Genomic DNA, 22,524 nt, shown 5'->3' on the forward strand with positions numbered 1-22,524 from the left:
TCCTAACACTTGGGAGGCAAAGGCAGAAGAATTGCTATGAGTTTCACGCCAGCCTGAGACTACATAGTGAATTCCAGGTCAGCCTGGACTAGAGTGAGACCCTATCTCAAAAAATAAATAAATAAATAAATAATTATGCTAGAAGGCATCTTAAAAGATACAACACAGGGCTGAAGAGATGGCTTAGCAATTAGGCATTTGTCTGAGAAGCCAAAGTGCCCAGGTTTGATTCCCCAGAACCCACAAAAGCCAGATGCACAAGGTGGCATAGGCATCTGGAGTTCATTTACAGCAGCTGAAGGCCCTGGCACATTCATTCTCTTTCTCTCTCTCTCTCTCTCTCTCTCTCTCTCTCTCTCTCTCTCTCTCAAATAAAATAAATATTCAAAAATATTTTTAAATATACATATGTAATATACAATGCCTAATTTTTAAAATTAGCAGCAGTTTTATATTCAGAACCATGCTAAGTTATATTTTCTGCTTATTTGGTCCTCTACAATAGTAAACTCAGGAATGTAACAACTTAGATCAACGTTTACTCATGAAACAAAAAAATATACTGCTACATTAGCTAATTTTTTCTCTTTGAATTTAATGAGCTTACATTAAAAATTAGGTAGTCATTTTACATCTAAGAAATAAAAATCTTTTAAAAATACAAAGAGTGAAAGGATTTTAACCAAGATTATACTTCTTTTTGCTACAGATTTAACAATTCATTTCATCACATCCATCACAATGTGCAAATGCATCTACAGCACCTGTTACAATCATAAAATTAAATTTTAAGTACATACACTGTTAACAGTGCCTTACAGGAAACTGATTTGCCTTCTATTAAAAAGTCTACAGTGTATCTAAGCATTACAGAATAATGCCACTTAACCAAGCACCCACTGGCACAAGAATCACCACTTAAGTTTTCTGGAAATAAATCCACATAAGAATTAAATATTTAAAAGATGAAATGTTCTTTATATTAATTTTAGCAAGATCTTTACTTCTTCCAGACTAAGAAACATGTTAGTAGTTTTAGAGCAAAAGCTGTTAAGAGGCTAGATAGCTAATGTCCTCCTGAGTTCAAGCTTACAGAGAAGTCTTGTGTACATAGTTCTCAATAAAATGTCTTCCCTCCCCCTCCCCAAATCTTGTATTGTTTCTTACAAAACTTTGGTCAAGAGTAGAAATATGTCCAGGCAGCTGTATATGCCATACAATAGCAAGAACAGTAAAGCCCAACTAATGACCTGGGGTCTTAAAAATAGAAGGCAATTAAGATGTACTCAAAGTGACATTAAGAAAAGCTTTCACAGGGTCTTATTGAAACAGTCACAAAGGTTAAGAAAATACTGATATCAAAGTACAAATGACTACAATGTTAAAATAGACAAAAACTACTGTAGAAGAGCCTCTTGTAAAATTAAAAATAAAGAATACGATACATGAGTCAGAATGGTTCTCCTGCTCCCCTCATGGAGCCTAGTCTTTGTATGGGTAAGGGTGGTTGTGTTGACAGCCAGTAGTTTCTTATCTGATGACGTCTCACTCCAACTTCATCGGGTGGGTCTTCCCCAGGAACCTCTGATCCTGGCCACATCTTCGTCACTGTACAATTTCAAAGTAGTGTAGTATTGCCATGATGTGTTGGGGCATGAAGACATAGCCAGTGTACAGCGCCATGCCCACGACGGAGACCAGCATCGAATCTGAGTTACGGTTAAGGAAATTTTTTTTATAGGTTTCTAAATCCCACAATTTCTTCAACAACCATCCATTTATGTTGCAGCACCCATTCACTTAGGATGAACCAACAAACAAGAATGGAATGCTAGCCACTAGCAGCATCCTAAGTGGGTTGTTGGCTCACTTTTTCTTATCCATCACCAGGAAAGCCAGTACTGTAAATTTCCCCACAGAGTTGAAAACATCAGACTGCTTAAAATGAAGCATGTATCACTCACTGTTCGACCAAGAAACCAATGTACAGATTAAAATTATGGCCAGGCATGGTGGCACACACCTTTAATCCCAGCACTTGAGAGGCAGAGGTAGGAGGATCACTATGAGTTCAAGGCTACCTTGAGACTATATAGTGAATTCCAAGTCAGCCTGGACTAGAGTGAAACCCTACCTCGAAAAATAATAATAATAATAATAATAACAATAAAAATTACAGTTAATTTCATAAAGTCTAGCAACTCCAATAGTTATAAGAATTTTAGATTTATACAACGTGGCAAGAAGCATTGACTTGGAGTTGGACAAAGTTAAAATCAACATATACTACCTTAGTAACACATACAGTGACAGCACCAGTTACTGTCAAACATTTACTACCACTGTTAAAACATTATTGCCATTGCTACAACTGCAATGACTTCACATAAAAGTCATCCAGTATTCAGAAAAAACGATTCTACCCTGTGCTCTTTTCTTCCTATTCCAAAGGGAACTGAAGCCATCCATATTCCAGTCAAAAAAGGGCCCCTGCTCTAGAAAGTTTTTCTCCCTCCCTCTCTGCGCTCACCCCTTTTAGCTCTACATGCTATGTATTTCTATGTAGTATTTCTATGTAGCTTACATTTTCTTCCAAGAAGATAGGGTTTAAATAAACAATGTGCTTACTACCAATATTCAGCTAATATTTGTATAAGAGTTAACAAACCTCTTAGTCACAAGATGTGATTAACCCTCAGAGCATTCCCGTGAAATGTTTGTTGTGGTTCCTATTCATCAGAGGCTGAGAAAACAGTGACTTGGCCAGGGCCATAGTAGAAGCTGTGTTTCGAGCCTGAGGTCAAACCCTACCACATTCATTCACCTCTGAGCAAACACAAGGGAAAGCCTTATTTTTAAAACATATTTTTTTATTTATTTATTAAGTTGAGAGGGAGAGAAAGAAGCAGAGAGAGAGGCAGATAGCAAATGGACACACCAGGTACTCCAGCCACTGCAAACGAACTCCAGAGGCATGCACAGTCTTGTGCATCTGGCTTATGTGGGTCCTAGGGAATCAAAACTAGGTTCTATAGCTTTGCAGGCAAGCACCTTAACCAATGAGTCATCTATCCAGAACACCTCTCATCTTTTCTACAATTTTACACTTTACTCCCCCATTCTTGTCCTTCCTTAAACTTTTTAAAAGTTATTTACTTATTTTGCAAGCAGAGAGAGGAGACAGACAGACAGAGAGAAGTGGCATGCCAGGGCCTCTAGCTATGCGCCACTTAGTGCATCTGGCTTTCTGGGAGTGCTGGGGAAATCAAACCCAGGTCGTTAGGCTTTGCAAGCAAGCTCCTTAACTGCTGAGTCATCTCTTCAGGCCTCTTCCTTAAACTCCTGTCTTTCTCTTTACCACTTTATTTCCTTAAAATGAACAAACAAGAGAAAAACCTACCCACTTACTGTTTCCCTACCATGTCATGTTTGCTTGTTGACCCTAACCACCTACCTGACTGCCACCTGTCCAGGCTACAGAGTGCACACAAAGACCAACAGCCTCCCGGCAGAACAGAGGTTGTCTGAATGGGCACTGACTTGGTCTTTGATCTTCAAACCCTCCAACTCTGCACTGAGATGCTGCTGTAGGGCTCCGTTCCCCTCTGGATCACCATTTTCCCCATTCACTGACCAACTCTTTTCCTCTGTCCATCCTTCATGCATGAGATGATGAGAGTGAATTCTGCTTTTCTTCCAAACACCCACACTTGATTAGTTTTTTGTTTACTGATAGTACTGGGAATCAAACCCAGGGCCTTGTGTATGCTAGGCAAGTGCACTACCACTAAACTACATCCTCAGTCCTTTAATATTACCCCCAAGCGGATTTTGCCTACTCATCCACTCAGAAGTGTTTCTTTGATTCTTTCTCCTAATATTCAAGTCATGTAGGGCTTGTCAGTTCTTCCCCAATCCCTATAAGCAACTTTAATGTCTCAGCTCCACCATGTCCAACAATGGTAAGTAATGAAGGTACTCTTAATCCCCATCTTGATGGTATGCTCGGAACTCATTGGTTACTGTGAAGCAAATGACAGTCTCAGCTCTCAGGAACAGAATAAACAATCAATTCTGGCAAAGGTAAGTAAGAATTATTGAAAGTCACCTGACTCTAATTGCAAATATTAGTTCATAAATGATTTTTAAAAGATAGTAACAGAGCTGGTGAGATGGCTTAGCAGTTAAGCGCTTGCCTGTGAAGCCTAAGGACCCCTGTTCAAGGCTCGATTCCCCAGGACTCACATTAGCCAGATGCACAAGGGGATGCATACATCCGGAGTTCTTTTGCAGTGGCTGGAGGCCCTGCACCCCCATTCTCTGTCTCTCTCTCTCTCTCTGCCTCTTTTTTCTGTCTCTCAAATATATAGATAAAAAATATGCAAAAAAATTTTTTTTAAGATAGTAACAAGGGCTGGAGGGATGGTATGGCAGTTAAGGTGTTTGCCTGAGAAGCCTAAGGACCCAGGTTCAATTCTCTAAGTCCCACGTAAGCCAGATGCATAAGGTGGCACATGCATATGGAGTTCGTTTTCAGGGTCTAGAGGCTCTAGCACACCCATTCTCACTCTCTCTCTCTCTCCCTAATAATAAAATAAAAATAAATATTTAAAATAATAATAATAGCTGGGCATGGTGGCGCATGCCTTTAATCCCAGCACTCAGGAGGCAGAGGTAGGAGGATTGCCATGAGTTCGAGGCCACCCTGAGACTACAGTGATTTCCAGGTCAGCCTGAGCTGGAGTGAGACCATACCTTGAAAATGCAAAAATAATAATAGTAACAACAGGGCTGGAGGGATGGCTTAGTGGTTAAGGTGTTTGCTGGCAAAGCCAAAGGACCCAGGTTCAATTCCCCAAGGCCCACATAAGCCAGATGCACAAGGGAGCACATGCATCTGGAGTTCATGTGCAGTGGCTTGAGGCTATGGTGTACCCATTCTGTCTCTCTCTGTCAAATAAATACAAATAAAATAATTTTTAAAAAATAACAAAACTTTTATACATGAAATGTCAACCTTTATCCTATGTCCCCACAAAAAATATTTCTATATTCTGATCCCCCCACCCCTGCTTTCTTTTTTTTTGGTGTTGTTGTCTTTTGGGGTAGTGTCTTGCTCTAGCCCAAACTGACCTGGAATTCACTATGTAGTTTGAAGGTGGCCTTGAACTCACAGCAATCCTACCTCTGCCTTCTGAGTGCTGGGAATAAAGAGGTATGCAACCATGCCTGTCTCTGTCCCCATTTCATTTAATTATTTCCAGAATCATAACTAAATAAGCCTACGAAAAATCTTCTTTAGCTGGGCATCGTAAGTGCAAACCTTTAATCCTAGCACATGGGAAGCAGAGGTACGAGGAATGCCTTGAGGTCGCGGTCACCCTAAGACTACAGAGTGAATTTTAGGTCAACCAGGGCTAAATCAAGACCCTACCTTGAAAAAAAAAAAGAAGTCTTCTAACTTTCAAAATTAAATTTTAAAATTATTCCCCCCCCAAAAAAAAATTCTCAGGCTTTCAACCATAAGAGAATACTTAAAACTGACTTAATTATACAGTGATACAGGACAGACCTTCTACTAAAAAATCACCTTGTGGGCTGGAGAGACGGCTTAGGGATTAAGGTACTTGCCCCCAAAGTAAAAAGACACAGGTTCGATTCCCCAGGACCCACGTAAGCCAGATGCACAAGGTGGTACATGCATGTGAAGTTCATTTGCAGCAGCTGGAGGCCCTGGCATGCCCATTCTCTATCTCTATCAAATAAATGAATTTTAAAAAGTCACCTTACAAAACAATGCAGAAGGGAATTTTTGCTATGTGGCTTTGTTGTTTGAGACAGTCTAATTTAATCCAAGCTGGCCTCAAACTCACTAGACAGCCTGCCCCCACCTCCAGAGTACCAGAATTACAGGCCTGGGCAACTCCATCACTCAAATTTCATTTGAGCAACTTTAGCCATGAAGCTGAGACAGCTCCAAGTCCTGACCAGAGTTGAATATTGCCTGGGGGCAGGAGTCTGCTGGCACCATTTAAACCAGGACAGTTCAGTGCTGTGCCCTTGTTGACTTGTTTTCTTGGTGTGCCATCAAGTGACTTCCTGTTTTGACTTGTTTGGTTTTGGCTTTGGCTTGATTCGGTTTTGACTTTTCTGAGACAAGATGTTATGTAGCCCAGGGTAACTTCAAACACATGATCCTCCTGCCTCAGTCTCCCAAGTACTGGCACTGCAGGAGTGTGCGGCTGTCTATGCAGACTTCCCAATCCATCTCAGCCTGTAACAAACCTCCCAACTTTTAAAGCATCTTTGACCTTGTGAAGTACACAAAAGTAAGTGCTAGAAACAACATGGTTTGAGTCATAACCCTGCCATCCTTGCCTATGTCAGCAACTCTGGACCACTCTCTCCTTATGTATAGTGGAGTCATAGCACCTTATCTCTACAGGTGATGTGACAATCAGGAATCAGAGCTATTCCGCAACACCATCCTGACTAAAGCTGTTCTTCAAGCTTTGAATGTCTGCTATCATGACTCAAACCTGTGTGGAAATTACCTGCGTTTACTCAGCTTCTCATCTGTGATGATGTAATCTTGGGATACCACCAACCTGGTCTGAGTTTCCTCACAAAATGAGTTCCCTTTCCTCATTAACATTTTAGGATGTCATTTATTTAGAGAGGACATTTAATGACTGCCTCCCTATCATTATTAAAGTCATTAATTTGACAAACACACAGGGAAAAAGGTAAAACTTAAATTACATAAAACATACACACAAAAAGGTAATACACAAAGTAATGATCTTTTTTATTGACCAAGTTTTTATTGCTATTGATATATGTGTTCATAGCTATATAAAAGTTGGGCAGAGCCGGGCATGGTGGCGCACACCTTTAAGACCAGCACTCGGGAGGCCGAGATAAGAGTATCATTGTGAGTTCAAGGCCAACCCAGAGCAACAGAGTGAATTCCAGGTCAGCCTGTGTTAGAGACCTCAGCGCAAAAAAACAAAAGGGCTGGAGGGATGGCTTAGCAGTTAAGGCACTTGCCTGCAAAACCAAAGGACCCAGGTTCAATTCCCCAGGACCCACATAAGCCAGATGCACAAGGTGGCACGTGCCTCTGGAGTTTGTTTGCAGCAGCTGAATGCCCTAGCACACCCATTCTCTCTGCCTCTCCTGTGTGTCTTCTCTCTCAAATAAATAAAGAAAAAAAAAAAACAGCAAAAATGTCCGATTTGTACTGTAGAGGGGTCTCTTCTGACTCAAACAATATAGGATCTAGTACAACCCACAATATAACCAAATGAAGCCCTGAAAACTAAAAACTGGACTGCTGTGTTCTGTGTGACGATGACCTACCTCTGCCACTGGACCTTAAATGACTGAGAGCAGCACAGCGCATCGTGGAGCTTCCGCTGCCAGCTGTGGTGCCCAGCATACAGCGCAGGTAATCCACAGGACGTTCCAGAACTAACAGATAAGGTGCCAGGACGTACACAAGCAGCCCTGGGTGAATGAGTGATCATAGGTTATCTATAACCTGGTTATCACGTAAATATTTTATAAGGTTAATGGCTATAAAATCAAAGAGGCCTGGAGAGATGACTCAGTGGTTAAGGTACTTGCCTGCAAAGTCTAAGAACCCAGATTCAATTCCCCAGTACCCATGTAAAACCAGATATATGTACAAGGTGGCACATGCATCTGGAGGCCCTAGGATGCCCATTCTCTGTCTTTCTGTCTGTCTGTCTCTTTAGCAAATAAACAAATAAAAGTAAAATACTTTCTAAAAAGCAAATAGATGTAAAGCAATAACTTTGTAGGTTGTCTTTATTTGAGGATCCCAATTTGTCATTAGATAATAGTAAGTAATCAGCTAGACAGAAAAGAAATTAAGGGGGCTAGAGAGATGGCTTAGCAGGTTAAGGCACTTGCCTGCAAAGCCTAAGGATTTAGTCCCACGTAAGCCAGATGCACAAGGTGGCGCATATGTCTGCAGTTTGTCTGCAGTGGCTAGAAGCCACCCAATCTCTCCCCCTGGTCTCAAATAAATAAAAGAAGAAATTAAGATGTGTGTAGTACATGTGGGGGGTGTGTGTGCGCGCACAAATTCATGCAAAGGGATACAGAGACCAGGCGGAACTGGGTATCCTCCTCTTCTGCCTTATTTCCTTGAGACCACCTCTCCTCTCACTGAACCTAGAGCTCACACCTGGTTTTTGGTTAGGCTGGCTAACCAGGGAGCCCTGCCCCAGAACCTCCTGCCTCTGCCTCAGTGCTGACAACACAGACCTACTATATGGCCATGCCCAGCTTCTGACATGGGTGCTGAGCGCTCAGAACTGAACTCAAGTCCTCACGCTTGCAAGGCAATTGCTCTTACCCACTCAGCTATGTCTCCCAACCCCCAAGTTAGTGGGGTTGTTTTTTGGTTTGGGAGATTTTTTTTATTTATTTATGCTTTGCCCATAAAGGGCCACCTCCAGCACTTACTCCAGCAACTTAATTTTTTTATTTATATTATTAATATATTATTTTTTATTTACTAGCGGGGGAGGGGCACATAGAGAGATACATGCACCACCTTGTGCATCTGGCTTTAAGGGGCTCCTGAGGAATCAAAGATGGGTCCTTTGGCTTGGCTGGTAAGCACCCTAACCACTATACCATATCTCCAGCCCTCCAGCAACTTAAAAAAAAAAAAAAAAAAAACTTGCAACAAAGGACAGAAATACTTTAAAGAAAAACAAGTAACACTCATCAGAAGCCAGACCAGCAACTTAGAAGTCCTGTCCCAACAGTAGCCTCTCCCTTCGCATTTGCATACTATTCCCCAGGCGCAAGGGCTAGCTCTCCTCACTAGGCAAAGGTTGGGGAACTTGGTCCAGGTGAGGTCATACTACCTCACTGCTCTAAAAACCATTCAATGCTACTGAGTCTCTGATCACAGGAAAGTGCAAAGCTAAAACGACTGTGAAAGCAATCCAACCTTGTACTAATAAAGGGCCTTTGTGAAATCTGTCTGAAAATGTTACTATCCTTAAGGCTATTTACTAGTAAAACAATCAAAGTCCCGCACAAAAGCGGTTATCAGCTACTGAATAAAGCTCCAAGCAGAAAGTCACTATTACTGGCTTTTCCCCCCATCTTCACTTAAAAAAAAAAAAAAAATAGAGATCATCCTTAACTGGAATGCTAAGCAAGTTTTTTTTTTTTTTTTTTCCTAATGTGTCAGTGACCCCCTGATATATTTCTAGTTGCCCAGCATGAAAGCAAGCAGAAGAGACTGATAATGCTTCAGTCCTGGGCACATTAACCATCTGCATATTAACCCACATCATGTCAGCACAAGTTAAGTGTTCAGCCCATTCTCTGAGGTTTTGTTGTTGCTGCTGTTGTTGTTTCGTTTTGTTTTTCAAGGTAGGGTCTTGCTGTAGCCCAAGCTGACCTGGAATTCACTATGTAGTCTCAAGCTGTCTCGAACTCACAGTGATCCTCCTACCTCTGCCTCTCAAGTGCTGGGATTAAAGACATGCGCCACCACGCCCCACTTCAATACTGCTTTTTCACAAACCCTATTATTTTGGGATTCTTCAGGAATGAATACAACATAGACTGGCCAACATTCTTATATGAGTGAAACTTGTACTTCCATAACAACTACTCAGGAATACTATTGAAGGGTTAGTGACTCTCACTGAAAACTAGAGGGAACTAAAGAGTTAATAACTGTCCCTAAAACTAAAAGGTCTTGAAGGAACTGAAACCATCTGAGACACTCTCCCTGAGACACTCTTCCTTAGACAATTCTTGCTAAAGAAGCCTATTCTGAGCAAAGACACAAATAACTACAGTTCTCTGTACTTCCCTTGGACCTGCACCTGGCCCAGTCTGTTTTCTTAGGATCCTCCTTATAAACTTGAACCCCAGCCTGGCTCAGTGCTTCAGGCTTCATCCCACAGAAAGGCTGCTGCCCCTGTTTCTCTCAATAAACAGTCTGTCTGTAGAGATCAAGTCCAGTGTTTTCTTTTGCTTTTCTCGTACACTTTCCTTGCATTTGGTGCCATGACTTGAATCGCAGCCCTCTAGGGCTTTCAGGCCACACACCCTCCCTTTCTCTTCCCGGCTCCTCCTCTCCACCTCCCCGCCAATATTTCACTCCCTCAGGAGCAGACACTCGCCATGCTCACTACTCTGAACTAAACAGCTGCCTGTGACCTGAAACCTCCAGTCTTTCCAGCGTAATACCTGGGCCTTCTTCCTTTTCTTCTTTTCACCCTTTCCCACCAGACTTTTGAACTCCAGATAAGAGGCCATTGCTGTGTGACCATCCGCATCCACACCCTCATCAAATTAAAGCTTCAGGACAAGGTGGAGGAGTCCCATCCCAGACCTTAGAAACTCCGGAAGTTTCTCACTTTTTGGTCCATGGATGATCAGAGGCCCTGAGAGACCCCACTTATCACTCCACGAGACACCCCAAGCATTATGAGTGTGGGGATGCTCCCCTCCTAATTCTTGGGTTTCGCTTGCCCTCCCTAAGCCTCAGAGACATCCCTGGTGGTGGGATTAGCCACTCTGAATAAGTCGTTGTCTTCCAAAATGGGCGCTAAATTATCTGTTCCAAAATACTGGCATGTCTCAAAAGTAATTTAAAAGAACTTGGACTCTGAGATCCTACCTACCAAATTACTCAAACTCTCTATTCAAATTTGGTTGCAGTATTCTCTAAACAATGGCCAATGCAGGCCTGAATTTGGTACTTTAGATTTCAACATTCTCATTGGTAACTTTCTCCAATGACATGCCAAGGCACACGGTGCAACGCCCACCCCCACACCCCATCCCTGCCCCTTCTAAAACTCTCTCTCTCACACACACAGTTCTGTCAGCTGTCATGACATGCCAGGGTCTCTCCCTCTCACACTAAATTCAAGCCATCTCACTAAATCAAATACAAATCCCACCTTCTTAGAGAGACTCCTGAGTTTACTGGGCTTCCTTAAATTCCACATATGCATATCTAATTTTTCACTCCTTGCTAAAAGTTAAAAATCACAATATAGTTTCTAAGGTGTTTTCCTTTCTTTTCCCTTTTCTCCTCCTTTTCATTACAAGTCTCCAATGAAAAACTGACAACAGAGGTGGGCAATCACAATACACAAAAACTTAACCTTTAAATAACTAGAAAAGCCAGTGCCTGTCACACAGCTGGACAGAATAAGTAAACACCAAGAGAAATCCTGTAACCTCAGCCCCATTACATATGACTAATGGCCACACACACAAAAAAAATTGTCAACTTTAAATTCAAATCACTGGCTGTTGCGCTGTTAAGATTAAGTCCTCATCAATTTGAAACATAACTAAAATCTTGAAAGGGATGCCTCTCCATGTTTCATGTTGTCATGCCTAATGTTGGCTAACCATGTCATGTCATGTGTTCTATGTTACATGTAATCTGTCTTTATGTATGACTGACTAAATTCATGGTCATTAATTATTCCAATGCTTATAGTCATTAAATGTGCTGATGCTCATATATTTTAAATGATGTGAAATTATTATAACCAGGTTTACAATATATTTAAAATAATAACCTCTATGATGTTGACAACATGTTTGTTCATGCTTACTCCAACAATGGACATGTATGTATACCAAATTCTAATCCTGCTTCCACAGAAAGAGACATGTTTTTAGATCAGAAAAGACTTTATAAAGTAAATGATTGTTGTAAGGTATGTTATTAAAAGGATATGGAAGGGATATAAAAAGGTTGTGGGACTTAAACTGGAAAAGGTTTAAGTTGCTTGTGGTAAAATGGGTTAACTTAAAGATTTTCATTCTCCATACTTTTTCTCACCTTAATTGTTCATATAACTCAGACTTTACTCTTTGTAATAAGTTAATAAATTTATTTCTATTGCCATGCCTCAAATAAAAGTTAAAATTGAGCTTTACCTATATTTCCTACTGTTAAACTCTAACTACTAAAAAAAAAACTAAATGTTTAAGAAAATCAAGATTCATTTTTAATGAGTTTTTGTTTGTTTATTTAAACTTTATCTAAATGTAACAAAAAAGTCAAAAATATGAAATTAATATAACTAACCTTCTGGATATTTAGTAAAATAAATAAATAAATAAGGGGAGGTGGGGGCATAGGGGATTGCTGACCCAGGGAAATGGGAACAGTTAGAATCCAGTCTATTTATAATTAACCACAGGGACCAAAAAATAAATAAATAAGTAAAAGCAGAAGTTAGAAAAAATTGTTAGGTTTCTGATTAAAATATATTTAACCATCAAACATAAAAGACAACATAAGTATACTAGCGTGGTGGTTTGATTCAGGTGTCCCCTATAAACTTAGGTGTTCTGAATGCTAGGTTCCCAGCTGATGGAGATTTGGGAATTAATGCCTCCTGGAGGTGATCTATTGTTGGGGCCGGGCTTATGGCTATTATAGCCAGTGTCTGGCACACTCTCCTGTTCCTGTTGTCCACCCTCTGCTCATGCCATCGTTTTCCCCTGCCATCATGGAGCTTCCCCTCAAGTCTGTAAGTCAAAATAGACCCTATTTTCCCCCAAAGCTGCTCTTGGTCAGATGATTTCTGCCAGCAATGTGAACCTGACTGCAACAACTACTAAAGTTTTTTTTTTTTTTTAAATTTCACAGGTCATTCAGGTTTTCTTATGTATGATTCTGCTCTGAATAATGTTTACAAAATGCCTGATTGTCTATTTATAACAATAGCTCTACCTACTACTATACTTTTATACTAATGTTCACAAAATAATTTACAACTAATTTTTATGTTAAATGAGACACTTAAAGCTTGATTGAATTGTAACCAAATGCTAAGTTTACATGTTTTGCAATAAAGTCTTCATTTTGTTTGAGAGAACATCTGCTTCTATGTTTACAACAATAGATTTCTTACATATTCTGTTCTTATATGTTTTCCCATTAGATAAAAAAAGTCTAATAAAATTTTATGTTTAAATGGTCAATACAAGTACAAAAAGTTTTGAGGATGTAAACAGTAAGATTGAAACAGAAAAGATGGGGCCAGGCGTGGTGGCGCTCACCTTTAATCTCAGCACTCAGGAGGCAGAGGTAGGAGGATCACCATGAGTTTGAGGCCACTCTGAGATTACCTAGTAAATTCCAGGTCAGCCTAGACTAGAGTAAGACCCTATCTCGAAAAAAAAAAAAAATCCAAAATACAACAGGGGTAGTCATAAAGCCTTAGGAGTATAATGTCTGCCTGCTGTCTGGCTAAAAGTATATACTATGCTCACCAAACTGTCCAGTAAGCACTCCTCTTAATGTTCATACCCATGTATTAATGCTACTCTCACTTTTGGTTAGAGAACCTTTTCTTTTCATACTGCAGTGACCTTGAGATGACTCAGAAGGCACCATGGTGCTGAGAAGAAGTGACAGAGGAGGGCTCAAGACTGAAATATCTCAATCACACCTTCCAAGGCTCAGGGTCCATTGCAGAAGAGGTGGCAGATGAATGCAAGAGCTCACGGAAGGGCAGGACAGCTTATAACATGCTCCTCCAGACACAAAATGGCCTGGATATCCATGACCTCACAGTGCCTGACACTACTTACAGAAGACCATCATAGTAGGAAGAAAAGATCATGACATCAAAATAAGAGACTGATTGAGAGGGGGAGAGGATATGATGGAGATCAGAGTTTCAAAGGGGAAAGTGGGGGAGGGAGGGAATTACCATGGGATATTGTTTACAATTATGGAAGTTATCAATAAAACAAATTTTTAGGGCTGGAGAGATGGCTTAGGGGTTAAGGCATTTGCCTGCAAGGCCAAAGGACCTAGGTTCAATTCTCCAGGTCCCACATAAGCCAGAAGCACAAGGGGGCAAATGTGTCTGGTGTTTGCTTGCAGTGGCTACAGGCCCTGGTATGCCCATTATCTCTCTGTCTATTTCTCTTCTCTCCCTCTCTCTCTGCTTGCAAATAAATAAAAATAAAAATAAAACAAACAAAAACCAAAAAAGAAAAAAATTATTTAAAAAAAAAAAAAAACGGGCTGGAGAGATGGCTTAGCGGTTAAGTGCTTGCCTGTGAAGCCTAAAGGAACCCAGTTCGAGGCTTGATTCCCCAGGACCCACGTTAGCCAGATGCACAAAGGGGCACATGTGTCTGGAGTTCGTTTGCAGTGGCTGGAGGCCCTGGAGTGCCCATTCTCTCTCTCTCTCTGTCTGTCGCTCTCAAATAAATAAATAAAAATAAAAATTTTAAGAAAATAAAAAAAATTTTAAACAAAAAAAGTAAATGTCTCATTTCTGATATCTCAAGTTTATTACTCATAAGAAAATTAACTCTTTTTGTTGTTGTTTTTTTGAGGTAGGGTCTCACTCTAGCCCAGGCTGACCTGGAATTCACTATGTAGTCTCAGGGTGGCCTTGAACTCATAGCGATACTCTACCTCTGCCTCCCAAATGCTGGGATTAAAGGTGTGTGCCACCACGCCCAATAGTAAATTAACTCTTAAGACATTTTGTACCTCAGGGTACAGCCCCATGCTTAAACAATGGTCTTTATCTAAAATAAATGATTTCAAACTCTACAGCAGTGCTTCCGACCTTCCCTGCATAATTGGTACCCACACAGGTATCTAAACTAATCAAAGATGTTACCAAATACAAATGCCAAAACTTTATGCTCTTATTTGACATGTTCTGCCTGTACTTATAGCTATTAGATATTTAAAGAATAAGAAAAGCTGAGCTGGAGAGATGGCTTAGCAGTTAAGTGCTTGCCTGTGAAGCCTAAGGACCCCAGTTCGAGGCTTGATTCCCCAGGACCCAGGTTAGCCAGATGCACAAGGGGGGCGCACGCGTCTGGAGTTTGTTAGCAGTGGCTGGAAGCCCTGGCACACCCATTCTCTCTTTCTCTCTCTGTCACACTCAAATAAATAAAAATGAACAAAATTTTTTAAAAAAATAATAAGAAAAGCTGTTTCACCTGGCGTGTAGTGCACACCTTTAATCCCAGCACTCAAGAAGCAGAGGTAAGAGGATCACTGTGAGTTCGAGGCCACCCTGAGACTACAGAGTGAATTCTAGGTCAGCCTGAGTCAGACAGAGAGAGAGACACTGCCTGGGGTGGTGGGGAGAAAGCTGTTTGTTTTTCTCTTGCCTTAATTGTTTACATAGGACAAGCAATTCTCTACAATAAGATGGTAAACGTATTAGTAGTGCATATCTCATATTACAATAAAATAAAATTTAAAAGCCCCTGGCCCAAAATTATGTCTGTTGCAGTCAGGTTCATATTGCTGGTAGACCCACCCAATCAAGAGTAGCTTCTGGGGGAAAAAAAAAAAAAAAAAAAAAAAAGAGGCTTATTTTGGCTTACAGGCTTGAAGGGCAGCTCCACAATGGCAGGGGTAATGATGACATGAGCAGAGGGTGGACATCACCCCCTGGCCAATGTAAGGTAGACCATAGCAACAGGAGAGTGTGCCCAACACTGGCAAGGGGAAACTGGCTATAACACCCATAAGCCCGCCCCCAGCAATACACTCCAAAAGGCGTTAATTCCCAAATCTCCATCAGCTGGGAACCTAACATTCATGACACCTAAGTTCATGGGGGCACCTGAATCAAACCACCACAATGTCCTTCCTTATGCTGATTATGTCCCATACTACATAATCTTCTGTCCTGACACTGTAAGTTTTGTACTGTTTCGAGGCCATCGTTTGTATTACAGCTTCTGGCCAGTACTAAAATTGTCTTACATTTCTTCTTAACTTCATAACACAGCTATAGAACTCTCTCTATTAATTATACATTTTTTTCAGGCTTTAGAAGAGATTCACCTGGACTCTTGCTGATGTAAAAATAAATGGATTCTCCACGCCATCTCTGATGCTGGTTCTATAAGCCTTAGTTTCCCATGTAAATATCAATATCAAGGTTAACAAGATCAAGATATTATAAGTAGTTTTGTCTACTTATTTAAACTCTATCTAAGTGTGACATAAAAATCAAACAATAGGTTTATAACAATAGTTTTCTTAAATGTTCTACTCTTATGTTTTTCTATTGGGTAAGACTTATTTATTTGCTATAAACTTATTCTAATAAATAAAACTGGGTCTAATATATTTCATTGTATTATTTAACCAATATAATTATATAAAACATAATTTCATTATGTTTATAAAATAAACAACTGGTAATAACAAATTATCAAGACTAATCAAACTTTTAGCCTTTCAGCTTAACATAGTTTCATTAATTCTCCTAAAGATAAGACTTTTTGATCTTTAGACCAAGTAAGTAAAGACTATGAACCTTCTATATTAAAGACTTACACATACACACAAAAAAACTTTAAAACCTAAACTTCAGAATTAGTTAACTTCCTAATGTCTATCTTATTTAAATTTAAAATAATTTAAGATATTTCAAATATAGCTTCAATACTAATCTCTTATATTTCCTACCTTACCTAAACCAAACCTTTATATTTCTGCAAATTCCAATTAAGTTTCCATCCAAGTTAACAATTCCTTCTTCCTTACCTATCACCTATCTTATTTTTTCAACCTTAAGTATAATGTTCATGTCACCTGAAAATGTCATGTCACATGCAAGAAAACTCATACATGTATAATAGGTCATAATGACTAATAGATTTGATATGATCTAGGTGTTTGTTTCCTAATGGCTCTGATAAGTATCACTCTCCGAAAGAGCTGCCTCCTTGCCTGTTCATAAGATCAACATGGGATAATAGCCTACTATGTACACAAACTACAAAATGAAGTTTGACAAATGGGAAACCAAAAGCTGAGGCTCCCAAAAGCCACACCTGTAAGACCAAAACATCAACAATGGACTACACCAACTGTGGAGAAGTAAAATGTTACCAACCCAAAGCCAATAATATTTTGGGCTATATTAGCCTTTCTTAATGGCCAGTAATATTATTTCTCTACATGTGACTTGACATTTCTCTGTGACCAGCTAAAATATCTATTGCTAGAAGTTTAAAAAAAATAAATCTCACCAGGCATGGAGGTGCACACCAGTAATCCCAGCACTTGGGAGGCAGAGGTAGGAAGATCGCCGTGAGTTCGAGGCCACTCTGAGATTACACAGTAAATTCCAAGTCAGCTTGAACTAGAGTGAAACCTTACCTCGGGGGAGGGGAGGGGGTCCTCACAGCTCTACTCCCTTCAAGTTAAACCTATCCTGTATCTGATATGTGCTTTATTCCCCTGATTATAATCCTCCTTTTTTGTCCTTACATACTCAGATGCCTCACTGAATTTCTCCAAGACAAAATACACACCTTCACAGCTAGTCACTGAATTCTTCATAACCACCGAATTATCAGCCCCTTGGCATCCAACCTCCACAGGACTCCTGAGAGATCTACTGTTCCCTCCCAACAGGAAAGAGTCCAAGATCGTGCCATCCATGTTCCTGCCCACGCAGTCCACTCCTAAGTGCCCCACTCATTCCCAGTTCTCCCCAATCTTTTTTATCCTTTCAGAGTCCAAACTGAAGGGTTACTGACTCTCCCTGAAAACTAGAGGGAACTAAAGAGTTAATAAATTGGACTGGAGAGATGGCTTAGCAGTTAAGGCACATGTCTGCGAAGCCAAAGGAACCAGGTCCCACATAAGCCAGATGCACATGGTGGCACATGCATCTGGAGTTCGTTTGTAGTGGCTAGAGGTCCTGACATGCCCATTCTCATTCTCTCTCCCCCTCTAATAAATTAATTAATAAAAAAGAGTTAATAACTGTCCCTAAGACTTGAAGGAACTGAAACCATCTGAGACACTTCCTTAGACAATTGTTGCTAAAGAAGCCTATTCTGAGCAAAGACGCAAATAACTACAATTCTTTATCTATTTCCCTTTGGACTTGCACCTAACCCAGTCTGTTTTTCAGATCCTCCTTATAAGCTTGAACCCCAGCCTTCATTCCGGGGAAAGGCTGCTGCCCCTCAATGTTTCTTTCAATAAACAGTCTGTCTGTAAAGATCAAGTCCAGTGTTCTCTTTTGCTTTTCTCTTACACTTTCCTTACAACTATCTACAACTGTAGCTATCTTAAGCATTCCAACTGTTCAGTAGATTTTTCAGCATTTTTAATTATTAAACATGAGTCACTGGGCTGGAGAGATGGCTTAGTGGTTAAGCGCTTGCCTGTGAAGCCTGAGGACCCCGGTTTGAGGCCTGATTTCCCCCAGGACCCACGTTATCCAGATGCACAGGGGGTGCACACTTCAAGAGTTCATTCGTGAGCCGGGCATGGTGGCGCACACCTTTAATCCCAGCACTCGGGAGGCAGAGGTAGGAGGATTGCCGTGAGTTCAAGGCCACCCTGAGACTCCATAGTGAATTCCAGGTCAGCCTGGACAAGAGTGAGACCCTACCTCGAAAAACCAAAAAAAAAAAAAAAAAAAAAGAGTTCATTCATAGTGGCTGGAGGCCCTAGCATGCCCATTCTCTCTCCCTCTCTCTGCTGCTCTCAAATAAATAAATAAAAATAAACAAAAAAATTTAAAAATTAAAAAATATGAATCACTGGAGTTTATTCTTTTTGAAAAAAATTGAAAGAATCTGTCTTAGGGACTGGAGAGATGGCTAAACAGTTAAAGGCTGGCAAAGCCTGGTGATCCAGGTTTGATTCCCCAGTACCCATGAAAAGACAGATGCACAAAGTGGCCCAGGCATCTGGAGTTCGTTAGCAGTGGCATGAGGCCCTGGTGTGCCCATTCTCATTCTCTCTTTCTCTTTATCTCTCTCTTCTTGCAAATAAATAATGCTTTTCAGCCTGGCGTGGTGGCATACACCTTTAAACCCAGCACTTGGGAGGTACAGGTGGGAGGATTTCTGGAACTATAGAGTGATTACCGGGTCAGGCTAGGCTAGAGTGAGACCTTAACCTGGAAAAATAAAAAAAAAAAAATCTTTTTTTTAAATAATCTGTTTTAAGGCCAGGTGTGGTGGTGCACACCTTTAATCCCAGCACTCGGGAGGCAGGGGTAGGAGGATCACCATAAGCTCAAGGCCATTCTGAGACTACATAGGAATTCCAGGTCAGCCTGAGCTGCAGTAAAACCCTACCTCGAAAAAAAAAAAAAATCGTCTTAGCATAGCTTGTAAAGGCCATTCCAATACTTAGGTCCAGCAGGGTCACAGTCTCTGAAAACTGAATCAGTGAAGAAGGGGACGTCAGTTGTGGCACTTGACAAATCACAGGTATCCCAAGCTGAACCGCTAGAATACAAACAGGCGTGTGGTCAGTCCACTGCGACTATCCATGGGGGTTACTGAAGGTGTTACATTAACATGGTTTATTTTGTTTGAGGCAAGGTCCCATACAGCCAAGGCTTTTCCAAAGTAGGGTTTCACTCTACCCCAGGCTGAGCTGGTTGGTATTCACTATGTAGTCTCAGGGTGGCCTCAAGTTAACGAAGTTCTTCCTACCTCTGCCTCCTGAGTGCTGGAATTAAAGGCATGCACCACCACACCCAGCCTGATTTATTTTTTTATCAGGAAAGTCCAGTACAAGGCTGGGAGAATGGGTCAGCAGTTAAAGGCACTTGTTTGGAAAGCCTACAGGCCAGAGTTCAATTCCCCAAAAACCACGTAAAGCCAGACCCATCACCAGTCTAAAGTTTGCTTGCAGTGGCAAGAGTTTCTGGCATGCCCATTTTCTTCCATTCTTTCTGTTCAATAAATATTTTTAAGTCTGGTGCAATTTTTCTGTTCAAATAAACTGCATGGATGTCTGGCCATGGTGTCACCTGACTGTAATTGTATCATTTAGGAGGTTAAGACAGGAGGATCACTTAAAGTTAAGAGGATAGCTTAACCTACATAATCAGTTCTAGGCAAGCCTGGACTACATAGCATTTCCTATCTCAAAAATAGGGCTGGAGAGATGGCTTAGCAGTTAAGGTGCATGCCTGCAGAGCCAAAGAACTCAAGTTTGATTCTCCAGGTCCCACTTTAGCCAGATGCACAAGGGGGCACATGCGTCTGGAGTTCGTTTGCAGTGGCTAGAGGCTCTGGCACACCCATTCTCACTCTGTCTCTCTCTCCCTCTCTGTCTCAAATAAATAAAAATAAATCTTTTTTAAAAACCCAAAAATAAAGTTAAAGTTTTTTTTTTTTTAATTCTACAGTACACGAAGTTGCAGTTCTCACTAATCTAAAAAGGACTTTCACTTAATCATATAAACCAATGAGAAGTCAAATAGATCAAAGGCAAAACTCTACAGGGGCACTACATTTCCCTTCATAATTTCTCCCTGTCCTCAAAAAAGCCTGGGCATTTGAAGGACACTCTTAATACTATACTGTAACAGAAAAATCGTAACATTGCTGTCGTTACAGCATTTACCCATGTGCCGGCAACACTGTAGCATTCATTCATAGACCAGCAAATGTTTCTACATACAAAATCTACACAGGGCTCCATGTTCAGCTCCTGTTAAAGGGTTTCAATTTATCCCAGCATTGTTTCTTTCTTCCTTTCTTGAGACAAGGCCTTTGCTACATAGCCCCGATCTCACTAAGTAATCCAGCTAGCCTTTAACTCACCACAACCCTTCTGCACGGGGCCTCCTGTATACTGGGATTACAGGTGTGCATCAATACATTCAGCTTTTGTCATTACGATTATTCTTTTAAGGGCTTTGCCAACACCGTTTAACTGTAGTAAGACGATTTTAAGTGAGTCAATACTGCCTGCTGCCACTGAAAAAAAAAAAAAAAATCCCAATTAAACACACATTTTACAAGGTATGTCCACGTAACACACAAAACCCAGAGAGCAAACTGAAGGAAGCTACAAGTGACACAGGAAATCAGACCAGACTTTATATCCAGAATCCAAAATACACATTGTGGTCATTAAGTTCTAGACTTGCAAAGAACTATCCAACAGTAAAAGCTGCATAAACTGCCTTGTAGCTAGCTAAGATTCTTCAAAAATACTACCGCGTGCTATTTCAACACCACCACACTGGGAATGAAGCTCTCAGTCCTCCACCCCAAAGCAACAATGCATTTTAGAGTTGTTCCAAACAAAGCTACTCCCAATAAACCACAACAAAAAGGCGAGCCTGACGAAGTGAGCATGTGATGTGAAATGTTTAATTCCGATTAAGGCAGAGGGAGATCTGTCCTCGACAATTATAGCAAAGGACACCGGCTCAGACAACTGCAAACATCCCAGATTTCCTCACAACCTTGAGTTATTTATTCACTGGGGCAGTGAAAGGCGAGGAAAGATACAGGCAGAGAGCTCCTGGGCACCGTCATCTCTCTCGTTAGTGCTTAGCAAGAATGAACTGTGCACCAAAACCCAGCCCGAAACCTCACCTGCCACTAACCACGAATTCCTTTCCAGGAGTCTGTACCTAACCCTGCAAAGAAGTCATGAATAAAACACACATTTTTTTTTAACTGCCATATTGAAAACCAGCAGATACAATAACTTACAAACTGTATGAGGCTGTGGTGAACGCACTGACAACCGCATTTAAAAGCTGGCGAACTGGTTAGCATGCCCTGAGTCCAAAGCCAACTAAAAAGAGGGACAGTTAAAGGTCAAAGGCGTGCACGCCGGGGGCGGTCTGCTCCACTTCCACGGTCCCTGCCTCCCCCCGCAAGGAGCAGCGGAGCGAGGACCGAGCGGGCGGCTGAGCCGGGAGTCCAGCAGTCTCGAGTCCCGACGCCTGTACCCGGAAGCCCAGGGCCAGGCCCGAGAGCCCAGGGCTCGTGGGTTCGAGCCCCGCCCTCGGCCCGCGCCCGCGCCCGCGCCCGCGCCCGGCAGGATACTGAACACGGTCCGCTCCCAGGGCTCCAGCATGTACAGCGCCGTGACCAGCAGGTACTGGTAGTAGAACCACGACATCTGCTTCCAGGCCCGCGCCAGCGCCATCCCCGCCATGCGCCTCCCGCCGCGCAGCAGGACGTCCGTCCGTCCGTCCGTCCGCCCCGCGTCCTCAAATCCCACCAGGCCTCGGACCCGCCCGCCCGCCACCCGGAGCCCATTGGCCCGGTCGGCCCCGCGCGTCACCGTGCACGCCCAGCCCGCGCGCGCCCCCGAGCGGCCGCCCGGCCGCCGCTCATTGGCCAGGCGGGTCTCCTCGGTCCCCGCCCCGAGGCCCGTCCGCGCGCCCGCGCCCGCGCCTGGCGGTTGGGGAGCCCGGCTCTGCGGTCCAGGCCGGCCGGGACCTGAGCGTGGAGGACACGGTTTGCCGGATAGCTGCGGCGCCTACACAGCTGAACCGGAACGCATCGGGTCCCTCCACCTTGGGCGGCCAACGGTTTGGTCGTTCGCAGGAATGCAAATAAAGCTATGGTCTGTGCAGAGGAGGTGAGGGATTAAAGAGGGTGTGGCCGCCTGGGTCAGCCAGCCAAGGAGTTGCAGAAAGACTGTAGAAGAGATGCATGCATCATCAGCTCTTACCTCTTGCCCCACCCAGGCGTGTGTCT

General features: G+C 42.0%; 1 protein-coding gene across 1 annotated transcript; it reads right to left on the reverse strand.

Moving 5' to 3' along the window:
- Positions 1-575: 575 nt before the first annotated feature.
- Sptssa (serine palmitoyltransferase small subunit A) lies at positions 576-22,036 on the reverse strand. The gene is made up of 2 exons (XM_004661862.3): positions 21,865-22,036; positions 576-1,709 (listed from the first exon to the last, which is right to left on the reverse strand). Exons 1-2 carry the CDS (start codon positions 21,974-21,976, stop codon positions 1,606-1,608), a joined length of 216 nt encoding a protein of 71 aa, XP_004661919.2. The 5' UTR covers positions 21,977-22,036; the 3' UTR covers positions 576-1,605.
- Positions 22,037-22,524: the final 488 nt, after the last annotated feature.

This window comes from Jaculus jaculus, chromosome 7 (genome assembly GCF_020740685.1).
Source record: "Jaculus jaculus isolate mJacJac1 chromosome 7, mJacJac1.mat.Y.cur, whole genome shotgun sequence".
NCBI classification, from domain to species: Eukaryota; Metazoa; Chordata; class Mammalia; order Rodentia; family Dipodidae; genus Jaculus; species Jaculus jaculus.

Excerpts from the sequence above, each read along its gene's own strand:
- Sptssa (XM_004661862.3), bottom strand. The coding sequence starts at position 21,976 with ATGGCGGGGATGGCGCTGGCGCGGGCCTGGAAGCAGATGTCGTGGTTC. Across the intron at positions 1,710-21,864 it reads CTGGGAGCGGACCGTGTTCA|ATTCGATGCTGGTCTCCGTC; the intron begins GTATCCTGCCGG and ends ACCGTAACTCAG.